Source organism: Solenopsis invicta, chromosome 14 (assembly GCF_016802725.1).
Source record: "Solenopsis invicta isolate M01_SB chromosome 14, UNIL_Sinv_3.0, whole genome shotgun sequence".
NCBI lineage: Eukaryota > Metazoa > Arthropoda > Insecta > Hymenoptera > Formicidae > Solenopsis > Solenopsis invicta.
The window spans coordinates 11,487,005-11,508,782 of NC_052677.1; the positions used below are offsets into that span (position 1 = coordinate 11,487,005).

At 39.5% G+C, this 21,778-nt stretch overlaps 1 protein-coding gene and 1 long non-coding RNA gene across 3 annotated transcripts in view; both read left to right on the top strand.

Moving 5' to 3' along the window:
* LOC105199248 (cerebellar degeneration-related protein 2-like) overlaps window positions 1-21,778 on the top strand; it is a 46,972-nt gene that overhangs the window by 3,515 nt on the left and 21,679 nt on the right. Inside the window, exon 1 of one of the 2 annotated variants that reach the window (XM_011166253.3) lies at window positions 12,644-12,876. The exons of the other annotated variant lie outside the window; for it this stretch is intronic. Within the exon in view, the coding sequence (XP_011164555.2) occupies window positions 12,795-12,876 (82 nt within the window). The 5' untranslated portion in view covers window positions 12,644-12,794. Of the gene's footprint in view, window positions 1-12,643; window positions 12,877-21,778 lie in introns of those variants that run through there. 2 annotated transcript variants of the gene reach the window in all.
* LOC120359624 lies at window positions 13,920-18,304 on the top strand. Its single transcript, XR_005576400.1, has 2 exons — window positions 13,920-17,024; window positions 17,068-18,304. It is a non-coding gene; the product is annotated as an uncharacterized LOC120359624 (long non-coding RNA).

Sequence of the window (21,778 nt, forward strand, 5' to 3'; positions counted from 1 at the left end):
CCGTTCGACTGCAGCCGTTGCTAACGCACAACACACGCGGGTCCGGACGATTATCATGTCCGCGTTCTCACCTACGCTTATAAACACACGAATTGAAACCGAAAACAAACAGCCACGGATTAAAAAATGCGATCGACCGATGGGCAAGGAATCACTGGCGCCGTCGCTCGCACGACGAGCTTCGATCGAACGAAATTCGCAATCTAACAAGTTGCCGGTACATACGGCGCTGATCACTTCGATATAAAGATCGCGCGGCGCCTCGCACTTGCAAGACACTTCCGATGAGTGCGATGCGCATTTATTATGTCGCGACAACGGGAAATTAACGCAAAACGGCAAGCGAGCTGCGATCCGTGTCACTCGGCACCCGATGGCAATGACGTTAGCCGACGGACGACTCTCGAACGATAGGGACGCGCGGACAACTTCATGCGACACCTTCACCTCGCCGCGACGAGCAACATAATCCTTCCGTAACCGTTCCTAACGCAAAACACGCACGCACATCAGCAGACGATTATTACGTCCACGATTTCACGCACGTTGATAAATGTACAAATTGAGATGGAAAACAAACAGCCGCGGATCGAAAAATGCGATCGACCGACTGCCAAGTCTGCCGACAGACCACTGATGCAGTCACTCTCGCGACAAGCTTTGGTCGAACGGACTCTTACGATATTTGCGGTCTAACAATAGATTGTTGATACAGTGATTAGTACGACGACAATTACCTTTATGAAGATCGCACGGTACCTTGTATGATGCTTCCGATGTCGACCCGCGACCCCCGCGACCAACGCAGTTTTTTAGCGCCATTAGCAATCAGTGCGACATCTTCACGCGATTCGCGCGACCCCATACGTAGGCGTCTAGTTACTATTATAGGGTATCGCGCCAGTCGCGTGAAGGTGTCGCACTGATTGCTAATGGCGTTAAGAAATTGCGCGTCGGTCACCGGGGTCGCGGGTCGACATCGGAAGCATCGGAGGTATAAAGATGATTGTTATCGTAATGATCGTAATCGTACTCATCATTGTACCAGCAATCTGTTGTTAGACCGTGAGTATCGTGAGAATTCATTCGTTCGATCGGAGCTCGTCACGAGAGCGTCGGCATCAGTGATCCGTCAGCAGTCGGTCGATCGCATTTATCGATCCGCTGGTGTTTGTTTTCGTTTTCTTAATTCGTACATTTATCAGTACGTGAGAACGCGGACATGATAATTGTTCGGAGACGTGCGTGCGTGTTGTGCTTTAGCAACGATTGCGACCACCGGACCAAAGATTACATCGCTCGTCGCGGTGAGATGATGGTGTCGCGTGAAGTTATCCGCGCGTCCCCATCGTTCGAGAGTCGTCCGTCGGCTAACGTCATTGCCGTCGGGTACCGAGTGAGGCGGATCACAGCTCGCTTGCCGTTTTGCGTTAATTTCCCGTTGTCGCGACATAATAAATGTGCATTGCAAACATCGGAAGTGTCTTGCAAGTGCGAGGCGCCGCGCGATCTTTATATCGAAGTGATTAGCGCCGTATGTACCGGCAATTTGTTGGATCGCGAATTTCGTTCGATCGAAGCTCGTCGTGCGAGCGACGGCGTCAGTGATTCCTCGCCCATCGGTCGATCGCATTTTTTAATCCATGGCTGTTTGTTTTCGGTTTCAATTCGTGTGTTTATAAGCGTAGGTGAGAACGCGGACATAATAATCGTCCGGAGACACGCGTGTGTTGTGCGTTAGCAACGGCTGCGGTTGAACGGGCAAGAGGTTATGTTACGCCGCGCGGCGCAGCATGAAGATGATCGCACGTACTCCTAGCGCTCGAGATTTGTTGTCTGCCGCGTTAACTTCCCTGATGGCATCGCGAGTAGATGCGGATAACGCTTTCGTCGTTTTGCGTTAACTTCGCGTTGTCGCAATGTAATAAACTGCGCGTCGCGTACGGGAGTGGCGTCCAGGATGTCGCGCGGTTGTCGTGCACCGTTAACGGGAATGTTGTCCAGGATCGTCGAGGTGACTATTGTCATAGTAGTGTTTTCGTAAGTGAGTGCTAGTGCTATAAAAAAGCAACAGGCAGAAACCAGAGAGGAGAAGGAGGAGGATCTGGAAGGCAGCAGGCAACGGCGGAGTAATCATGAGGTAAATGAAATTTATAAATTAATTACTTTATGATTAATTTCCATGTTTTTTCATGCTCCGTTCCTTTATCCAATTGTTTTTTTTTTTTTGCTACCTTTGCTGATCTAACTGTGGGCTTTAATAGGTTAAGCTAGCATAGCCATTGTTATTAACAAAACAGCTGCCGCATAAAAATTTTAATACAGCAAGAAAATAATAAATGATTTCCTGTATGAATCGCATTTGATTGTGCTAAAATGACTATGCCAGTTTAAGATAGCAGACGTATTTTCAATAATTAGGCTTGAGTAGATAGTTTTAACCAATTAAAAAGTTGATTTTCATATCTTTAATTAGTTCTTTAAAACACATAAACACTTTGATTTATTAACTTTTGTCCTCAAGTTAAAAAAATTATCTATACAAAAAAACAGAAGAATTAATTACATTTCCATAAAAAATATTTCTTTGTAATTTCATAGATTTAATTTACAAATAAAATATTAAGTTTATTGAAAAATCTGTATTATAATTGTTTTAGATAATTTATCTTTAAAATATTACGACTTTCTTTAAGTTAATATAAATTAAAAAAAAATTTTCTGGACGCTGTTATAATTTGGATTTGTATGTACTTTACAGATTAATGTAGCTGTGTTACAATTCCACTGCTGCGCATTGGTCCGGTTAGTTATAAAAATTCTTTACAATTTGAAACATCGCCGCGACCTTTATCTTGTTCTGTGTAAGCGATAAAAAAAAAGAAAACAAAAGTGAATGCAAAAACAAAGTCGAATTTTTTAGTACCACATTTGTCCAAGCACCTAATTTTTTAAAATAACTTTTCTCTTGTGAACAACCGTCTAATAAGTCTAATTTAATATAAAATTTTCATACAACACAATTAATTGAAAAACAATATAAAATAACAAGCACGTAATTCGACAATTAATCATTTTTATTTGATTAAAATTTCAAAAATATAAACATCAAGGACCCCAATATTTAAAATAATTTAACAAAGCAATGGACATTGGAAGTCATGCGCGGTTATCAGTAAGCTAATGTAAATATTTTAATTGTGTATATTTCAACGCACTCATAACCGCACATAATTTCCAAAACTCATTGTCTTATTAAATTCTATTAAAAATTATTGTAAATTTTAATTTGTCTTTCGGCATCTTTTCTACACACGTTGTATCTTAACAATTCTAAGCTAATTTTTATTGTTTTTACAAATATGAAAGAATTTTTCAATGATTCTTGTATAACATTAATATCTCTATAGAAAGATTTATATCATAATTTGTTAGAAAAAATTGTATATAAATTATAGTTAATTACACAATGCTTTAAGTTTTACAAAAAAAAAGAAAGTAAGACAAAAATTGTTTAATTGCGCGAACAGAGTGTTATATTTATATGATTAGTGTAACATTAAAAAAAATAAAAATTATAGAATATTGTGTAAGTAAATGAAAAAATTTTTATTTTTTAATATTTTAATTAATATTTAAATATAAAAATTGTGATAGAGTTTTTATCATAAAATTATCATAAAATATTCTAAAATATGAAAATAAATGAACCAATTTTTCTTTTTAAATATCTTAGTTATTTATTAATATTAAAAGAAATTATCTCATTTATTTTCATATTTCACAGTATTTTATGATAATGACAACTTTCTCGTGGCTTGCACGATGAGACAAGTATGTTGGGCAGACAACATGTTAAAGTCCCGAACGCCCACGAGAGTACCATCACTGAGATATCGCGGGAATACTTCTGACACGCGAGAGACATCCGCGCGGTCCGCTCTTCCCTCATGCAACGAAATCCGAGTGACTCGCGACGCTCTCGGCGCACCCGGCTAGTTTTCGCGCTGCGAATGCTGTCGTCGATAATTGGCAGATCGAATGACAGCGATCGACTTGCGTGCGGCTTTCCTTCGTTAACGAGAGCAGCTTTGCCTCGTTCAATCCGCCGCGCGTGCCGTTGATACTTTCCCATCGGGCCTTCGCCTTTCGCCGGTTGTCGCGTCGTTTCCGCGGGCGGATCGTGCCTCCGGAGGTTCCCTGACGGTTTTACGTCCTATCCCGTTGTTTCCTCGTTAAGGTCAAAGAGCGGAGGTGTTTCGTTCGGATTAGCCGACACGCCCCCGCGAGATCACACACTGATTCGCGATCACACACTGAAAGAAACGGGAAGAACGATTTTATTATTGAAAATGCAGGTATGAAAATGATTATGTTGGATCATTAGAGTTTTGGTAAAAGTATTACCAAATCTTTCTTTTTCAGTGCAGTGTAATTATTCTAACGATCTAATATGATTATTTTCAAAATTGCTCTTTTAGTACACGTGGGCCTAGACCAAATGAATCTTCGCAATTGTCATTTCGAGATCGAGTTCGAGTTTGTTCTTCCCTGAAGCAGAGAGCTGCGCTCTTGAAGTTTTTTACCTATTTTTTCTCAACCCAACTGCTGCGACTTCGAAGGTGATTTAGATCACACTCCGCAATTGACTCAATTAATGATTAATTTGCTGAATAATATCCGCAGCATTTCGTTAATATGGATAGAGCTATTAATTGTTTGTCGCTCGTTCAGATGAGAGATTAGATTAAGAACCAATAAATTTGCCGCAGGCAATTGTAGCCGACTGAATTAATCGCCTATTAACTTAATCGGAACCCGATCGAAGTCGCTCTGAATAATAATAATGACAATTTAATGGCTTTATCGCGTACGCACGATATTTTATGCATGACTTACGTACATTATGTACTTGGGATAACTACAAGCAGCATGAATGAAGGCGATGTGTGAATGAGGCGCCAGCGAAGCTGTTGCTCTGAGTAAAAACAAGATGATCAGAGCACACGGTGGATAAATCATAAAGCAAAAACGCGACGCGGACAGAGCGCAAGAAAAGTGTACAGCTCGACGGAACAGAACGTGAACTAAGTGGAGCGTAAACGGAACCCGAAGAATACAATGTGTACACGATAAACACCGGAGGAATCTGTGAGTGGGACAAGATTCAATAAAACAGGTAGATCGGGCGGCCTCTCGTCGCGTTGTGCCGACCGAACGACCAGCGGCAACGCGATTGGTCAAGGATGCTCCAGATGATGCACGTGCGGACAGATAAATGCTGTCGATAGGTACGCGAATGTCGAGCGTAACCGCGGGACGGCACAACGCGGCAGTGCAGCGGCAACGTTACGGTATCAGATCGCAACGGGTCGTTAGGTAGCACCGTCACGACGCCGATTAGTCTCGCATACCGATCGGGAAGAGCGCGGCATGAGAAGAAGAAGAAGAAATGTCCGCGGACGTAGCTGGACGCGCGACCGCGTCAATTCGCGATTGCGTGATAACGGTGAAGCGGCGCGATTTTCTCCGCGGGCCGATCGAAAGTTTTCCGGAGCGCGTGCGATCTTTTCCGCTTGGAGAGAAGAAAAAGAGGTGAGGGATAAGATAAAGATATTCCGATCTCACTGTCAATCACGTCGAGAGGTCGTTGAGAGGTGAGTCGATGAGCGGCGCTCTCGGGTAAGAGTTCGCGGCTCGCGTGAATGGAATAGAGGTAGACCGGATCAAGCTCGCCGCCGACGATGGTGGCGACGTGAAATCGCCGTGATCGTTTTCTAACCGCAGAAACGGAAGACCGACTTTTCCGCGACTCTCGCCGTGGAATCGCGCGCGAGCGCGAGCGACGTAGGATATTTCATTTACGACGTGTAAGGGAAACGGCTGTCCGCGAGATGAAATGGAAACGCGAATCACCCCTTCGCTTCTCCTCTCGAGGGGCTCTCAATTGGAAACCGATCGAGAACGTTTTCATCTCGTGGAATTGCATGAGACGGTCTATCCATCTTAATCGAGTACGCAGTATGCATGCCTCGATATCTTTACCCAGAGAAAAGTTTCTTCGATTTGATGGAGAAATTTTGTGGTGGTTTCTTTTATTAGAATTTTTTTTTAAACGAACGAAATATATTTGTAAAATCAGAACAACTAAATTGTTTCTTACATTTCTGTAAATAATTCTGAATAAAAGAATTAAACAAATAATTTGAACAGATATGATTAATTTACTTTAAAAAAGGTTAATAACGTTTATTTCTTGAAATGGAGTAAATTTTTGTTTTTCCATTTTTTATTTTTATTTCAACTTGAAAAAATCAAGGTAAACGGTTTTATCGCATCCAGAAGAAAGTTTCTTCGATCCAAAAAATATCTGTTTGAATCAAAGAAATTTGTAGATTGCTATACAGTTATAAAAAAAAGATTCTTTGATTTGAAGAAATTTTTTGGTTGTTTCTTTTATTAGAATTAAAGAAATAATTTGGTTATGCAACGCAAAACTTTTTTTTAAATGAATTAAAATAATCAAAATAACTAAGTTATTTTTTACATTTCTGTCAGTACTTTGCTTGAATTAAAAAATTATTTGTTCAAATTAAACAAATAATTTAAATAAGTACTAATTTGTTTACTTTAAAAAAGGCTCTAATAACGTCATTTCTTCAAATTAAATAAATTTTTATTTTCCTCAAAGTTATTTTTATTTCAATTAAAAAAAAAAACAAGTTAAAGAAACAATTTCATCAATTTAAATACAACTTTTCTCCGGGTTTACTCGGTTCTGGGGAAGCGTGTAATTTTGACGACAGATGAAGCGGGTTCTCATAAGCGGGGTTCTCCATTGTGCTCTCTCTTCGTCTATCGCAATCCTAATTGTCTATCGATCCTGAGAACGCGGTGATCGGTAAGAGGAATCGGCCGCACGCTATACGCGCTGCGGTATCGGGAGGTATCGGAATAGTAATTTCTTCTAATAGCAGGAAGCGCGATACGTTCGAGTATCTCTGCTATACGAGAGAAGTCCACGTCTCTGGCGAAGGCGAGGAAGATCGGCGAAGGGAATCCCAGGAGGAGATCGCGAAAGTCAGGGGGGACGCTCGATTCGCCGGCGAGAAGCATTCCCCGGTATTGTCCATCGGTTCTGATTATATGTCATTAATACGGCATATCGCAAGAGAGATAAGGCGGGACGCGTTTACCGATAATTAGGAGAGACTCGAACCTCGGGTCTTTCTGCAAGCTGATACTCCTTCGCGCTATAACGTTACGTTGTAGATATTATTATTACAAACGTGTAATCTCCTCGGGGAAAACCGAGCGAGCGGGTAAACATCGGTTACGATGCCTTCGGCCTCCCGCCCAATCGTGGAAAATGAAATGAATCCGTGAGATACTCTTATCGACGATGATTGGGAATCTGCTCGCTTGTGCTCGCCACTCGATCGGAAGCGGGAACTCGTGTGTTTATTGAAATTGGGTTAAGATCATGATTTGAGCTTTTGACGGGAAATCGGTAGTCTTAGACGGAAAAAGTTCGCGGAAATTAAAAAAAGAAGTTTTCCCGGCTTTTACTGTATTTTTTCGAGTGTTTTTCCTTTTAAAATGTCATCTTTATTGTTCTCCATGTTACTGATTTTAAGATTTGTTTATTTAAAAGCTCTAATAAGTAGGTAATTCATCAATGAAATTCGCATTTTGTCATAGCAGTATTTTTTCATACTTTTTGCAAAAACAGAAAAAAGCGAGTTTTTTTTCTTAATTTTATTTTTTTGAAAAATTAAGAATATTAATATCTCATTATTACAGTCATTTTTTCCATAATTTAAGAAAAAACTTGATTTTTCTAAATTTTTTTTATTAACATTACACCCAGAAAAAAATTATGTTTAAATTAAAGAAATCTTTTGTTCGCTCAGTTTTTTTAAACCTAAGTGCAAATATTTTTAAGAAAAATAAAAATTTATTGATTTAATAAAATATTATTAACACTTTTTAAAGTAAATAAATTGTGTTTAATTTTTTTATTTGGAAAGTACTGACAGAAATGCAAGAAATAATTTAGTAGTAAATTTTGATTTAAGAGATAAATTTTATTCATTTAAAAAAAGATTTGCATATTCAAACTATCTCTTTAATTCTAATAAAAGGAACAACAAAAAAGTTTCTTCAAATCGAAAAAACTCGTTTTTTGCCGTAATACTTTATTATTGAAGTCGTCTTTTTCCTTAATTAAAAAAAGAAGGAAAAAATATGGTTTTTCCCTCAATTTTACATTTTTCTGGAGAACGAGCAGTGACGGATAGACCACGCTGATTGCGAATCATCTTGCTGTAACTAATCATAATCAGACGAGTTTCCTGTGAGCCTTTTTTTCTTGGTTGGTGCGCGCGAAGGACGTAAAAAAATCTCGATACGAAAAGAAAGAAAAAACGAAAGAAAGTCCCGGATCGTTTTTCTCGGCGGAAAAACAGCATCCGATGAGCAGCGTGAAGACAGATCACCGTGACTTCGCGTCGCGACTTTCAGCAGCGAAGACATAAATACGCATTACGTTACATTGACACCGCGCATCGATCTCCGGAGGGACGGAGCCGGTTTTCACGGAGGAACAATTAATTACTAGCCGCATGGCGCGAATCGAAGTCCTTCGCGTTAATGGACCGGCGACGGGTTTTTCGAATGTGCGTCGCGCACGCGAGACGACGGCCGCCGTCAGTTATTTACGCGCGGCGCGTGTTAATCATCAGATATAGCCCGCGATAGCGCGCGGGTTATCTTATTAAACGACACTTCATTTAATACTTTAAACGGACCCGGCGCGACCTATACCGTTAACATGTAATAAAATTATATATATGATCTCGCGCGCGGCTCGCCGTCATTTCTTATCGACGTTGGAAAGTCGATTTTTCGACCTCGCGCTCGGAAGTCGCGGAAGGGTACATCCGGTTTGTCCGTTTATCAGCTGTCGACGCGCACTTTCAAGAGACCGATTGAGAAATCCGAAAAACGGATCTCCACGACTGTGTGTGTGAAATCTTAATTATGCTGGGAAAAGGAGCGATGCGTCTCCTTCGGGATTAGTGCATTGACGTTCACCGACGTGCGATAAGGCGTTAATCCCGTTCGGCGTGTATAACGGGACAAGTGAATTACTCCCGAGTACTACCCGGTCGAAACGGACATGCTCGCGTATGCATGAACGCACGCGCAAAATGCAACGCGCCGATGTCAGCGCGTAATGAATGCCGCCTGCCTGGAAACGCGAACGGCTGTCGAAGTCGCGATGAAATCTGCCGATTTGTTAAGTCATTCCCGTCGGAAATGCCCTCTCTTCTGCGTCGCGTTGAAGTCTAAATGTAAAAGCATATTATAGGGAAAAATATATAAGGATAAATACAAAATTGATGCGATATAAAAATATACTAATGGAGTAGGGGATAATAATATAATAATACAATATATAATATAATAATATAATTTAATAATATAATATATAATATAATACAATAATATAATATAATATAATAATATAACATATAATATAATATAATAATACAATATATAATATAATATAATAATACAATATATAATATAATATAATAATATAGTATAATAATATAATATATAATATAATATAATAATATAATATATGCAGATATTATTAGATGAAACACAGACGATTCCACTAGGAAAGATCAATAATGTGCGAGGTTCCAGGTAGAACAAGATGATTTATACTTTAAAATTAATTGTAACTCAAACAGACTTTTAATCATTTTGATATCATTTTGATTAGGGCTTGGACAAAAAAGTTAAATATATTACGTTTAAATATATTAAAAGTTAAATATATTGTACGTTTGAATATTTCAAAGTAAAAAGTAAGCATCTGGTTCAAATATTTTGGGCAATTCGGACAGTTTGAACTTTAAGGACGTATGTGCCACATTTCAAAGTATGCATTACTTATCAAAAATTTAAAAATTTCATGGATTGTTCTGTTATTAAGAATGAGCATCTGCGTAAAATATTTGAACATAATTATCTTGTTGATTTAAAAGTTATTTATTTTTTGTTTGCTCTCTCTCTTTCTTGATTCTTATGTAATGCCCACTTTACACGATCTATAATTTACGACAGAATTCTACTTATAATTTGATATGTTAAATTACGAGTATATAATTATGGATGAGAAAAATTGTTATAGTATACGAACCATAATTTGATTTAAAATTATATATAAAATATTTAATCGTTTCTTTCTTTCGGTTGTTTATCTTTTAACTCTGTCGTGAGTTACAGATTATGTAAAACGAGCTTTAAATCACGTTTTGCAATACTTACTTGCAAACGTGAGGAGGAAGTGACATTATGAATTAAATCAAGTTGTTTATACTGAAAAAAAATTTGCCGAAAAACTCAAATATTTAATCCGTTCACCAGCCAAACATTGAGTTGATTTAATTAATTTTTAATTAAGAAATTTTAACGATTGACATGCATGTATTGTACCATTTTTTGTGCAATCAAATAATAATTGTTGAATCAACCCAATGTTTAGTTGAACACATCGGACTAAATATTTTAGATTTATAACAAATTTTTTTCCTGAATATACATGTACTCTATAATAAAACTCTAATAAATAGTTGCGCAAAAGAGTTCATTTAAATTCATTTTCTCATTTAAAAGTTGTTTACTTAAAACTGTAGCAAAAAATGCGGTCAAACTATGCAAAATACCAGAGCAAAATTTTAAATTTTGATATCAGCACTGATAAAAATGTGAAATGAAATTCAATGTATTTTTAAGTTGTAGATACATTAAATTTAAAGTATTTACAACTGATAAGCATGTGCATGAAATTCAGTGTACTTTTGATAACACCAAATTTACATTAAATATTTTGAATGTGTCTGCTTGAAACTTGCTTCGGTTACACAACATTCAATTCTGCTGTTGATTTTTAATATCGAGAATGACTTTTTGTTCTACTTGGAGTGATAGCGTTGGTCGCGCGGTACAAAATCAAAAGCAACGAGGAATTCTTCAAAACCAAATGTCTTCAAACTTTCTCGTTATTTTGCGGTCGTGGTAATAACGGCAATACGTTATTATGCAACATGCGGAGAGCGAAGGAAGACGGGAGCGCGGAAGATCTACATAAATCGCATGCATTGCCGCGTCCCGCGAACAATGATAACCGGGACTTTCTCCAATATCCGATCACGTCTTTGTGCGCGAGCCGAAACGAGTTGCGGAACAAATAATTCGGCAGCGCCGGCGAACTTGCGCGCGCGCGCGCACGCAGCGTGTAACGCGAGCGGTTATGCAGCGCGCGCCGTCATCAATTATGCCGACGATGAAACGATAAACAAACTGACGTTCACCTACATTTTTGCCTTTACAGCCTACACGCGGCGACGCACGCATGTTCCTCCGTTGCGTCAACGCCGCGATTTCGCTCGCGCACGATCCTCTCGGTGGGGAAAGGGGAACGTGGACACGCGGATTCTCAAACAGCACACGATATCGAACGAATATTGTGATATCGTACGAATATACGTACGATATCATGATATATCGCACAAATATTCGTACAATATCTAGAATGTTCGTACGATATCTTGTCCCATACAGCACAGCATTGCAAAAACATTGCAAAGTATTGCTGCAATATTTTCCAGCAACATTGCAGCAATATATATAATATTGTATCAACTGCTGTAACATTACATATATCCGTAGCGGGCATTTTCCCATTACTGCAGTGTTGCTGAAAAACATTGCAGCAATACTTTGCAATGTTTTAGCAATGCCGCGTGCTGTATGGAATGCTGTTAGGGTTATTACACGAGCAGCCTGCACGCAAAACTTTGGAATTTGCGCATAGTCATTCGCGAGAGATATCCCGAGGCAAACGTACCCGCGGCCACCGGTCATCAGCAATCGCGAAAGCTACTTATAAGCTGGCGGTGTCTTCCGCCTTACATCAGCGTAGTGATAATGACGCGATAGCGCAGTCGCCGACGGCGGCGGCGTCGGCGGCGACTGTTATTGATCGCGCGTCATGCGCCGCCGTGTTTCACGGCGAAACGCGACGGCGGTGGCGGCGGCGGCGGCGGTGCGGTGCGGGACGCGGCGCGGACGCTCGCTGTACGCCTGGACGCGACTCGCGCGGCCTGGCGGGGCAGTGCCAGCGGTGCCAGTCAAGCCGGAGTGACAACGCCGGAGCGGCCGCGTTCGTCGCGAGCTGTCAAAAATTACACGCCGTGGTGGGTCAGGTCGTCGTCGCTCGTCGCGCTCGCTGCTCGTGGTGCGCGCGAAAATCTCGTGGTCATCATCATCATCATCGTCGTCGTCGTCGTCGTTTCTCGACGTCCCGCGGCACCGCCGCCTGATCCTGGAGAGCAGCGGATAGACGGAAGGAGCGATCCTGAAGGTGGATAGACGGCGAACGCGGCGCGGCCTCCGTCGCACAGGTGGCGTCGGGAGAAAGTGACTACGTTCCGGAGTCGGCGGCAGCCCATGGCCGGCGGCTTTTCGCGAGCTGCTCGCCGAGCCTCACCGTGAGGCCTCTCCGCGAATTCTCCCCGCGAGGCTCTCCCGCACGTTTTCGATTGGCTCGCCCGTGGCCGTGCGGCGAGCGCGCACGCCAATAGCTCCGCGAGCGCACGGGCCAGGCGGCCCCACGCGCCGGTGGTCGTCGTCGGTTCTATCGAGGACGAGACGACGACGACGACGACGACGACGACGTGCCATCGCCGGCCGACAACGACGACGACGCCACGATAATGAGCCTGCTGTCCTCCTCGATCGGCGGCGGCGGCGTCCGCTACCACGCGGACGAGGACGCCGACCAGAACATGCTCCAGGGTAAATCTCGCCTTTTTTTGTTCCTTTTTGAATTCGCGACAATCCGGATATACTCGTCGATGCGTCCAGATTGATCCGTAGCATGAACTTTCGAGAGAGCGACAACGGAAACGTCGCCGTCGATCGCGTTCGCGTTCGCGATCTCGCCTCTTGAAAGTGTCGCCCTCGCGAGCGCGCATCTGATGTCAAGGCCGCAGCTGCCGCCTTGCCAAGGATGCGCAGGTGGACCGGCGCGACGCGGCGCCGGAATTGCCGTTTGTTTCTCGAGGTTGATCTCGAAACGCATACGAGGGATCGATCAGAGTAGGTGTGCGAATAGTCGCGTCAAAGTAAAAATGCGAAAACAATCGCGCAAAGTCCGCTCCACCTGCAGGTATCGCCTCTTGCATAATTGCGAGGAAAAAGCAGAGAGTCAGCGAGAGTTCGCCGATGCCGTCTGCGTGAGAATTAAAATGTCGCGCGAGACAAAAATTTCGTCGTCCGCAGGTTACTGCTGCTCGGGAACGATCATTCGCGTTCGGCGTTATAAACCGCCGTCGACCTCGTCCCTTGGAAAACGACAAGAAATTACTCTCGCGTGTTCACCTCGGCACGAAGCGGAGCGGCGGCCGTAGCGGTCGTGGCGGCATGACTCATCGATTTGTCGCGCAATACGCGCACCCGTTGCGCTCGTGGGCGCCGTGAGTGGAAGACATTCAAAGCATCGGCCGTTGAAGGTATTCCCTTGCGATCGCGTCTTCACCAGAGCGTCGCGAAGATGCTCTTCGAGACGAGAGTCGTGTACTCGAGGCTTATTCCAGAATCAATCGTTTTACGAAAGAAACCTGGATTTTACCTTTATTTTTAATCTATATTTTTGGTCTACCGAGAAGGAACGATTTTGCTGAAGTATCCAAACATTCAGCTAGACAGAAATTTGATAACAATTGTATTAAATACGCTGAAAACTTTTTTTTTTTTTTTTTTTTTTTTAGTAAATATATTTATTTTAGCATTGTATCCTTGATTTGAAAAATATTTTCCAAGTTTAAAAATAAATTATCTTATAGCTAATATTTATTTAAATCAAGAAATAATGTTAAAATAAATATATTTACTTGAACATAAAGAACTTTTTTCTCAGTGTAATTAAATTATGTTAGAATGTCAAAACTTTTCGCAGGCTTGATATTCATGCTTGAGCTTCCTACGTACAGATAAAAATAACTGAAAAAAAACTAGGTAAAAAATTCAATTAAAAAACTCATTAAAAAAGGACAGTATTTTTACTCTGGCCTTGAAAAATGTTTCTCTTGGATGTTTTCCGATATTTAATGTCGTATTATTATTCCAGAATTCAATTTTTGCATTCATCCAACAGATTTCTGATATAAAGTTAAGTTTAAACAAATTAAAATGTATGTATAGTGACTAACTGACTGTAGATACCTAGATTATCATTGTCGGTAGGAAGACTAGGAAGCAGGAATTTAAAGGTCATGCTATTTGATACGCGTACAAGAATATTTTCACTTTGATTTGAAATTATAAAAACACAAAAGTAATAAATAATAATGAAATAGCGCATCAAACGCATATCAAACGTTTTAATAATAAATATCAAGAAAATAAAATCTATATCTCTTTATTAGTATTTTACAAAAAATAGTTTTTTTTTACTGTAGAAAACTAGGTTTTTACTCCGAATTCAAAAATATTTTCCATCTCTGTTCTTATACAGAGAAAAAAAATGCTGTTGAATCAACAGCATCAGACTAATTGGAAATATTTTTGTTAATTTAGTGGCAGTATTAATGAAACTAAAAGTTTGAAAGTAAAGACAATAACAAATATAGTTGAATGAGTAAAATTTAATTGAATTAACTGCATATCACAGTGACAATCTGTGATTCATCATTTTAATTGAATCAAATTATTTACGTTTTAATTCATATTACAACATTTTTCATCGTACGTAATTGTTTTGGTCCAACAAATTTATTTTTAAATCTAACTAGATTTTCAGATACGTAAGCAAAGCCGCGCTCTTTCCAACGCGCACGTACGATTTTCTCGATAAGGGAAAGTGCTGTTTATACGCAGAATGACGGGATTTTTTTCACGGGCTATTTCGCACTTCGACCACCTTTCGCTCATTGACCTTTGAACTCGCGATTAATCGCGAAGAAAATACAAAGACAAGAGTGTTGATAAAGCAACCGTTACGCGTGATTAAATTTTATCTCCTCGAATACGACCTTAGTGTTATTTTCGTCCGACAATTTCCGCGTGATCGATCGGCTGTAGACGACGATTCGCGCGACGACAGCCGACTGGACATGCTTTCCTCGGACGAAGTGTAATCCAATACGATTTGTTTCACCTCAATATCAAAGATCAGCATCACTTTTTTTTTTGTAATTTAGCTGTGGAGCAAGGCACGTCCGATGGCAATCCTTCATTTTCAGCCGCAAGCATCGTTACGCGCTTCTGCTCGATGCTGAAAACGCGATCTTCACATGTGATACGAACCGTCAGATGAGATCCACGCAAGACGTGCGACAAGAGGATCGCGTGTAAACACAAGAAACGCGAGAGTTTTATGGATATTGATCGGTGGGATTATTTTAGATCGCGGAGTCTGCGCAACGTTCTCGGCGAATTCATCACGAGCGTCGTGGAGTCGGTCTGGTATTAAGGACGCATGTGCCACGTTTTAATGGACTACCAGAAAGTATAAAATTTCATAGATCGTTGTATTATGATGCTTGAATATCTGCAAAATTTCAGCACAATTCTCTCACTGGTTTAATGGTTATTTAATTTTTTATTCCTGACTCGTATGTAAAATCGCGTTTTATGACACTCCTTTGCAAATTTGAAGAAGTAGCATGAGAAGTTAAATCCAAATTTCTTCATATAGTAATAAAACTCTAATAAATATTCGTGCAATAGAGAGTCCATTTGAATTTACTCGTTAAAAAGTCATTTAACGTTGTAACAAAATAGGGTCGTTTTCGTTGCACAAGCCATTATAAATCAAATTTCATTATTGCTTTCTTTTTTATAACTGGTTTCAAAGTTCGTATATTTCAAATTAAAATATTTTGTTGTTGATTACGATGAAAGACAATAAATCCTGCATCGAACAAAATTTTACGTTTAAGTAAATATATTTATTTTAATTATCACTGCCTTGATTTATAAAAAATATTTCCTAACTTTGAAATAAGTTATCTTGTACCACCTAATTGTTATTAAATCAAGGAAAGGATTAAAATAACTATATTTACTTAACACATAAAAGCATTTGTTTCGGTTTGCATTGTTTTTTAATTTTTATTACTTTTTAATTTTGATAAATATTTTTATTTTAATAATTATCATTTCCTTGATTTAAACAATATTTCCTAAATTTGAAATAAATTATATCTTATACCAGCTAATTTTTATTTAAATCGAGGAAAGGATTAAAATAAATATATTTAATTGAACATAAAAACATTTTTTTTTTCTAGTTTGCAGTTTTTTTTTAATTCTGATAACTTTTTGCTGATAATGTAGAGCCACAGCATCCTTAATACGCCGTGAGGGAACGTAAATAATTTACGGAAGAAAACCTCGCGGAGGTGTTCCTTCGCTTCCTTCGCCGAGGAGCTAAACGCGACTTTGCTCTCGAACGATGCAGTCGCGTCGCGATAGTCGCGATTACCTCGCACAGAGGTCCATTGCGATCCGTTCGTCCATTCGCGTACGCTATTAAGCCATTAAATGGTCGTAGCGCGCACTACGGATAATGGAGCGAGTCGCGCGGGCAAGATAAATAAAGGACGATGATTTATGCAAACGACTCGCGCCATTGCCGGTCGCGTTCTGGTTGCTCCTTCCTCTCTCGCGAACTGGCATACCTAATACCGCCGGCAAGGAAATGACGGCTACGCATATTTATGATACACGCTCGGGGCGCACTCGCGCATGCAGCTCTCCGCATTCCCTGTAAAAACGACGGTATGTGGGGCACAAATAATATGCGGCCCGACCGACTTGGGCGCTCGCGATAGTGACAGACAATTAATCGACAATTACATCGCGCTCCAGAAAAGTATTATCGATTAGGAGAACGAAGACTGAAGACACACACACACACACACACACACACACACACTCACGTGTCCAGAAAAGTATTATCGATTAGGAGAACGAAGACTGAAGACACACACACACACACACACACACACACACTCACGTGTTCTTAATTTTTTAACTAGGGTATAAGGTCTCCACGAATTATTTTCATTGATCTACGCGGAAAGGACAATTTTAGAACAATGTAGTATCTAAAAATTTGAATAGATACAGATCAGAAATAACTTTATGTCGGACGATCAAAATAATGATGTTAAGACGTTCAAGCACGGTGATATTGCTACAAAAAGTTTCGACGTTCTAGCAATTAGCTTAAATGTTCAATATAAATTTTTTAATAGCTCGACATAATTATTTTCAGATTTATATTTCAATAAAATTGTTTCTTTCCATCTACTATATGTCTCTGACAAAATCCAATTTACCTCTCTCGTTTTTCATATCTAAAACTTTCTTTTAGCCAGACTTATTCTATAACTTTCAACTTCGTTACCGTTATAATGTCGTTGCATAGATATATAATAATACGCAGTAAAAAAGAGTTGCGACATTATTAACGATAATAGTTACAGAACAGGTCTGCAGAGCATTTTTTTACGTTTTTTTTTGTCGTACGTACGCGATAAAATTGTAAAAGACAAATCTTCACAATGAAGAGCAAACACGAATATATAGCGTGCTTTTGTTATCTGTAGGTTAATCACCCCTTAAGGGATAAAACCCTGCTGGGTAGGTTGCCACGAAACACCCTCCTCGACGTTTCCCATACATATCGTGTGTACATCGATCGTCTCGATGGTTTCTAGCTGAGGGTCTGATGGATAACAGTGCTCTGCTACACTTAAGGGAATATTAAAAGAATAGTTGCGAAATACTGTTCTAGCATGATTCATCATATCCACAGTTTGTATCGAAAGACGTGGTAACGCCTTGTGCTAAACATATTTTTCGTAAAACAGCAAATGCGAAATATTGACAATCTCTCTCGATTTGAAATACAAGTTGTATTTTGTATTTTTAATCCAGCTCGATATTTTGTATTTCGTAATTCAAGTACTAACAATTTGAAATACTTCTTTGCTCAGCCCTGTGGCAAAGTACGAGTACATTTTTTTTTCATGAGCGAGACGCAAAAGAAGAATAGAATTTTATTACTTCAGCTCGCGAAGTCAGGATGGGACTTGGTTTACAAAATCATTCAACCACGCACGTCCATATCCCTTAACTTAATGAGATAATATCTAGCTCTGTTTTCTCTCCGATTATTCTACATTATTTTATTCACCTGTCTATTCACGCAGTCTTTAATATTAATACCTCTAAACTATGTTGCATTTTTCTTATCAATATTGCCACATACTACTTATCTTACGCTTTCGCGTAGATCCCCTATCTCCTTTCATTTCTTTATTCTTCCTATAATATCGTCAGTATCTTATCTTGTGTCTAAATCCTCGGTCTACTATATAATTCTTTCTTATTTTTATGTATCTCTTCAAATCGATCTCCTGTTCTACTACACTCTTTTATCATATATGCATGTGCTTCGTACAATCCACTTCGTCTCCGCAAAATATACAACTCTCTCCAGAGGCTTTCCAATCAATATTTATTCGCTTCCTCCATATTTACCGCATCTTAACTTTATCGATTTCAGCGCGACAGTATTTTGTTTGATCGAAACGTAATTGGCTGTCGCGAGATCGACACATCGAACAATGCCATTTTATATAAATGGCCCGAATAATAATTTTGGGGTAAGAACAATTGGATTTCTAATCGTTTCACCTTAATCGATCCCCTTTTAATTAAACGCGCGATCGACTCGACATGGATCGAAATAACAATTTCCTCGTAAATCCGTGTCGATTGTCATATAGATGAAGCAACGTCGTGCAATCTGCACCGCGGTAATGGGATCGATATTGCAGTCTCTTTTTCCGTAGCTCGACACCTCAATAGACGCTGCGGATGTCTTCTATTGTAGTCGAACAGCGGCACCGCGAAAGAATCACGAGAAAGGAAATCAAACTTTCTCGTCGCGTCGCCTGTAATCAAAATATTATACACGCTTGTTGCTATCGGGCCCTCAACACGCGATCTCCTTATTGACTTCTGCGCACACACAGACAGACACGTTCTCGCCGAACTTTCGTAGATCTATAATAATTACGGGAGTAACTTCGAAACTGCCGCGTCCCGATTGGAAACGGTGGAGAAGCGGTGGAGAACGTGACGTTAAACTTGGTCTCGTTAACGAATGTGCTCCTCTTTTCCAAAGTCCGTATCGTCTTATCAGTTGTCGCTTTTCTCCCCGCTCGCGGTCGCCGATAGTTACTCACAATTAGTTTCAATACACTCGTATTTAGGTCTGATCCGACTAATTTTTTGCCATACCGTCGCGCTCGGAAAGTTTTTGTCAGATCGGTGTCCCAGCCTATCTGCTTTATTTCTATGGTGAAAGCCGCGCGTTCCGTGTGATAAGAATGTTTTCACAGGCCCCCCTTAATCCGAGGCCGTGGAGTGTCGAATCATTTTTGACTTACTTACCGAGCTTGTTCAATGTTATCGAGCATTATCGAACATCGTCAAGTCTTTCACCTCGAGAAAGTCTCAAAATCGCACGACACCTTCGACAACTGCGACGTCTTTACGCTGTAATTTATTGAATGGCATTGATAGTGTCGACAAATGATTTACGACTGATTTTCATGCTGTCCATGAAAGGTGAAAGAGGGAAGGGAGAAGGGAGAGGTGGTGATCTAGTTTCGTAAACGGTTCCGTTGCTATCGAAATCTACATGCTTCGTATAAAGCGGCTGTCAACTAAAGTGCGAAAAGGAGCTAGAGTGCTCCTCGGCGCTTTTCTTTCTAATGCCCGGCGCGAATTCTTCGCGCGAGGATAGCGTAACGGAGATCGACTTTAGAAAATATTGGAGACCACGCGTGCAAAATTGATCGACGGGCTGTAAGAGTGTGGTATACGTTTTTGTCGCGTACCGCGTTTCTTTTAAACGCTGGGACCGCTGCGAACGCGCGTTAGTTCCGTTTTATTGGATCCAGCTTCTTTCCTGGGAGCCAAGGTTTTCGAGCGCCACAGATACCAGGCACATAGTTCATGCCGTTGGTGCCCGTTAAACCGGAATTCCGGTATTTAGAGTGCGTTATTGAAATCGAAGAGAGAAAGAGAGGAGAGAGAGAGAGAGAGAGAGAGAGAGAGAGAGAGAGAGAGCGCGCGCAAACGAGTTCGAACGGCCGCAAAAAAAATGGCAGCTGCATTAATGCGTGTCGTACATCAACATCGGTCCGCGAACTTTCCAATGTCGCGCACCTTCGTTTACCCCGCGGCCAGATAGAGCGTATACACGTTCACCTGCCTGTCACGGTCATTCTCGGTACTAAATACAATCGTTTTATCGATTAAGTTGTTAATTAAAAAATAAATGATCACGTTTTCCCGAGCGATGGGTGATTGGCGAGGCAATGTTTATCTAATCGCGAGGGAAGTCGCGTCTCTTTGACGAGAATTTGATTCGATTATAATTATCGCCTCCGGAGGGGGGTCTCTCTCTCTCGCGCGCAATTGGAGGTGATAGGGAAGAGAGCGTCGGACACTTTGCCATGCGAACATTGTTTTCTTCCTGTGTGGCGCGCTGGAAAAAAGGGAAGAGGATATCTCTCTTTCTCTCTGTTTTTCTCTCTTGGTTCTACCGATTTATCTATACTTAATTATCTAGCGCACATTAAATTACAAAATTATGAAAATTAATAAATTAAGCCTTTGACGTATAATTACAATAAATTTGACGTGTAATTATAATAAATTTGACGTACAATTTCTCCAAGAACTCCTACACACGAAGTTTGCGATGGATGGATATCCGCATTAAAAGCCCTGCGGCCGTTTGTTTAAGGATGTATAGGATGTATTTTTCATAAGAAATTTATAAAAAAATTACAGATTGTTTTATATTGCATTTGAAAGTATAATAATATACTGACAAAAAAATACTAAATTTTAATAAATATTCGTTTGAATACTTGCAACAAAATATTTACTTATAGTACATAAATATTTATTCAATAAAAAAATGATAGTTAAATTAAGTTTGTGGTTCTTGTATTATATAAATATTTATTTACGTTTAGTAAATATTTTATTGCGAGTATTCAAACAAATGTTTGTTAAAATTTAGTAATTTTTTCTTTCAGTATAAAAAAAATTTGATAAGGATTTTCCATCTGAATAAAAAATTATTTTAATAAGAAGTAGACATGTACTAATGAAAATATAATTTATAATGAAATAAGAAATCTAAAAAAATTTGAACTTTTTTTATTTAAATATTTAAGTACTTTAAATATTCAAAATTATTTATGCAAAGTTTTATTGTGGTGCAGAGATTAATTCTAAAATAAAGTTTATTTATTTATAAAATATTTAAACAGATAATTGCAATAAAATTTTGTATAGATCATTTTGAATACTTATGCAAAAAAAATTGAGATTTTTCCTAATGTTATGAAAAATTTTTTAATAACAAAAACAATAAACTAATTATGAAAAAATATTATTAAATAAAAATAGTTTTGTTCTCACAATTTCCATATATATATAAAATTTATTTGAAGTGTTAATATTACATATTTCTAAAATTATTTACTTTACAGGGACTGTATGTCCGATGCATCCTTAACCTTTAGACCACCGGCATTGGATCTATTGTAATTCCCTTAGAAAATTCCCGAAATATTGTACTTATATCTTAGAAATAACC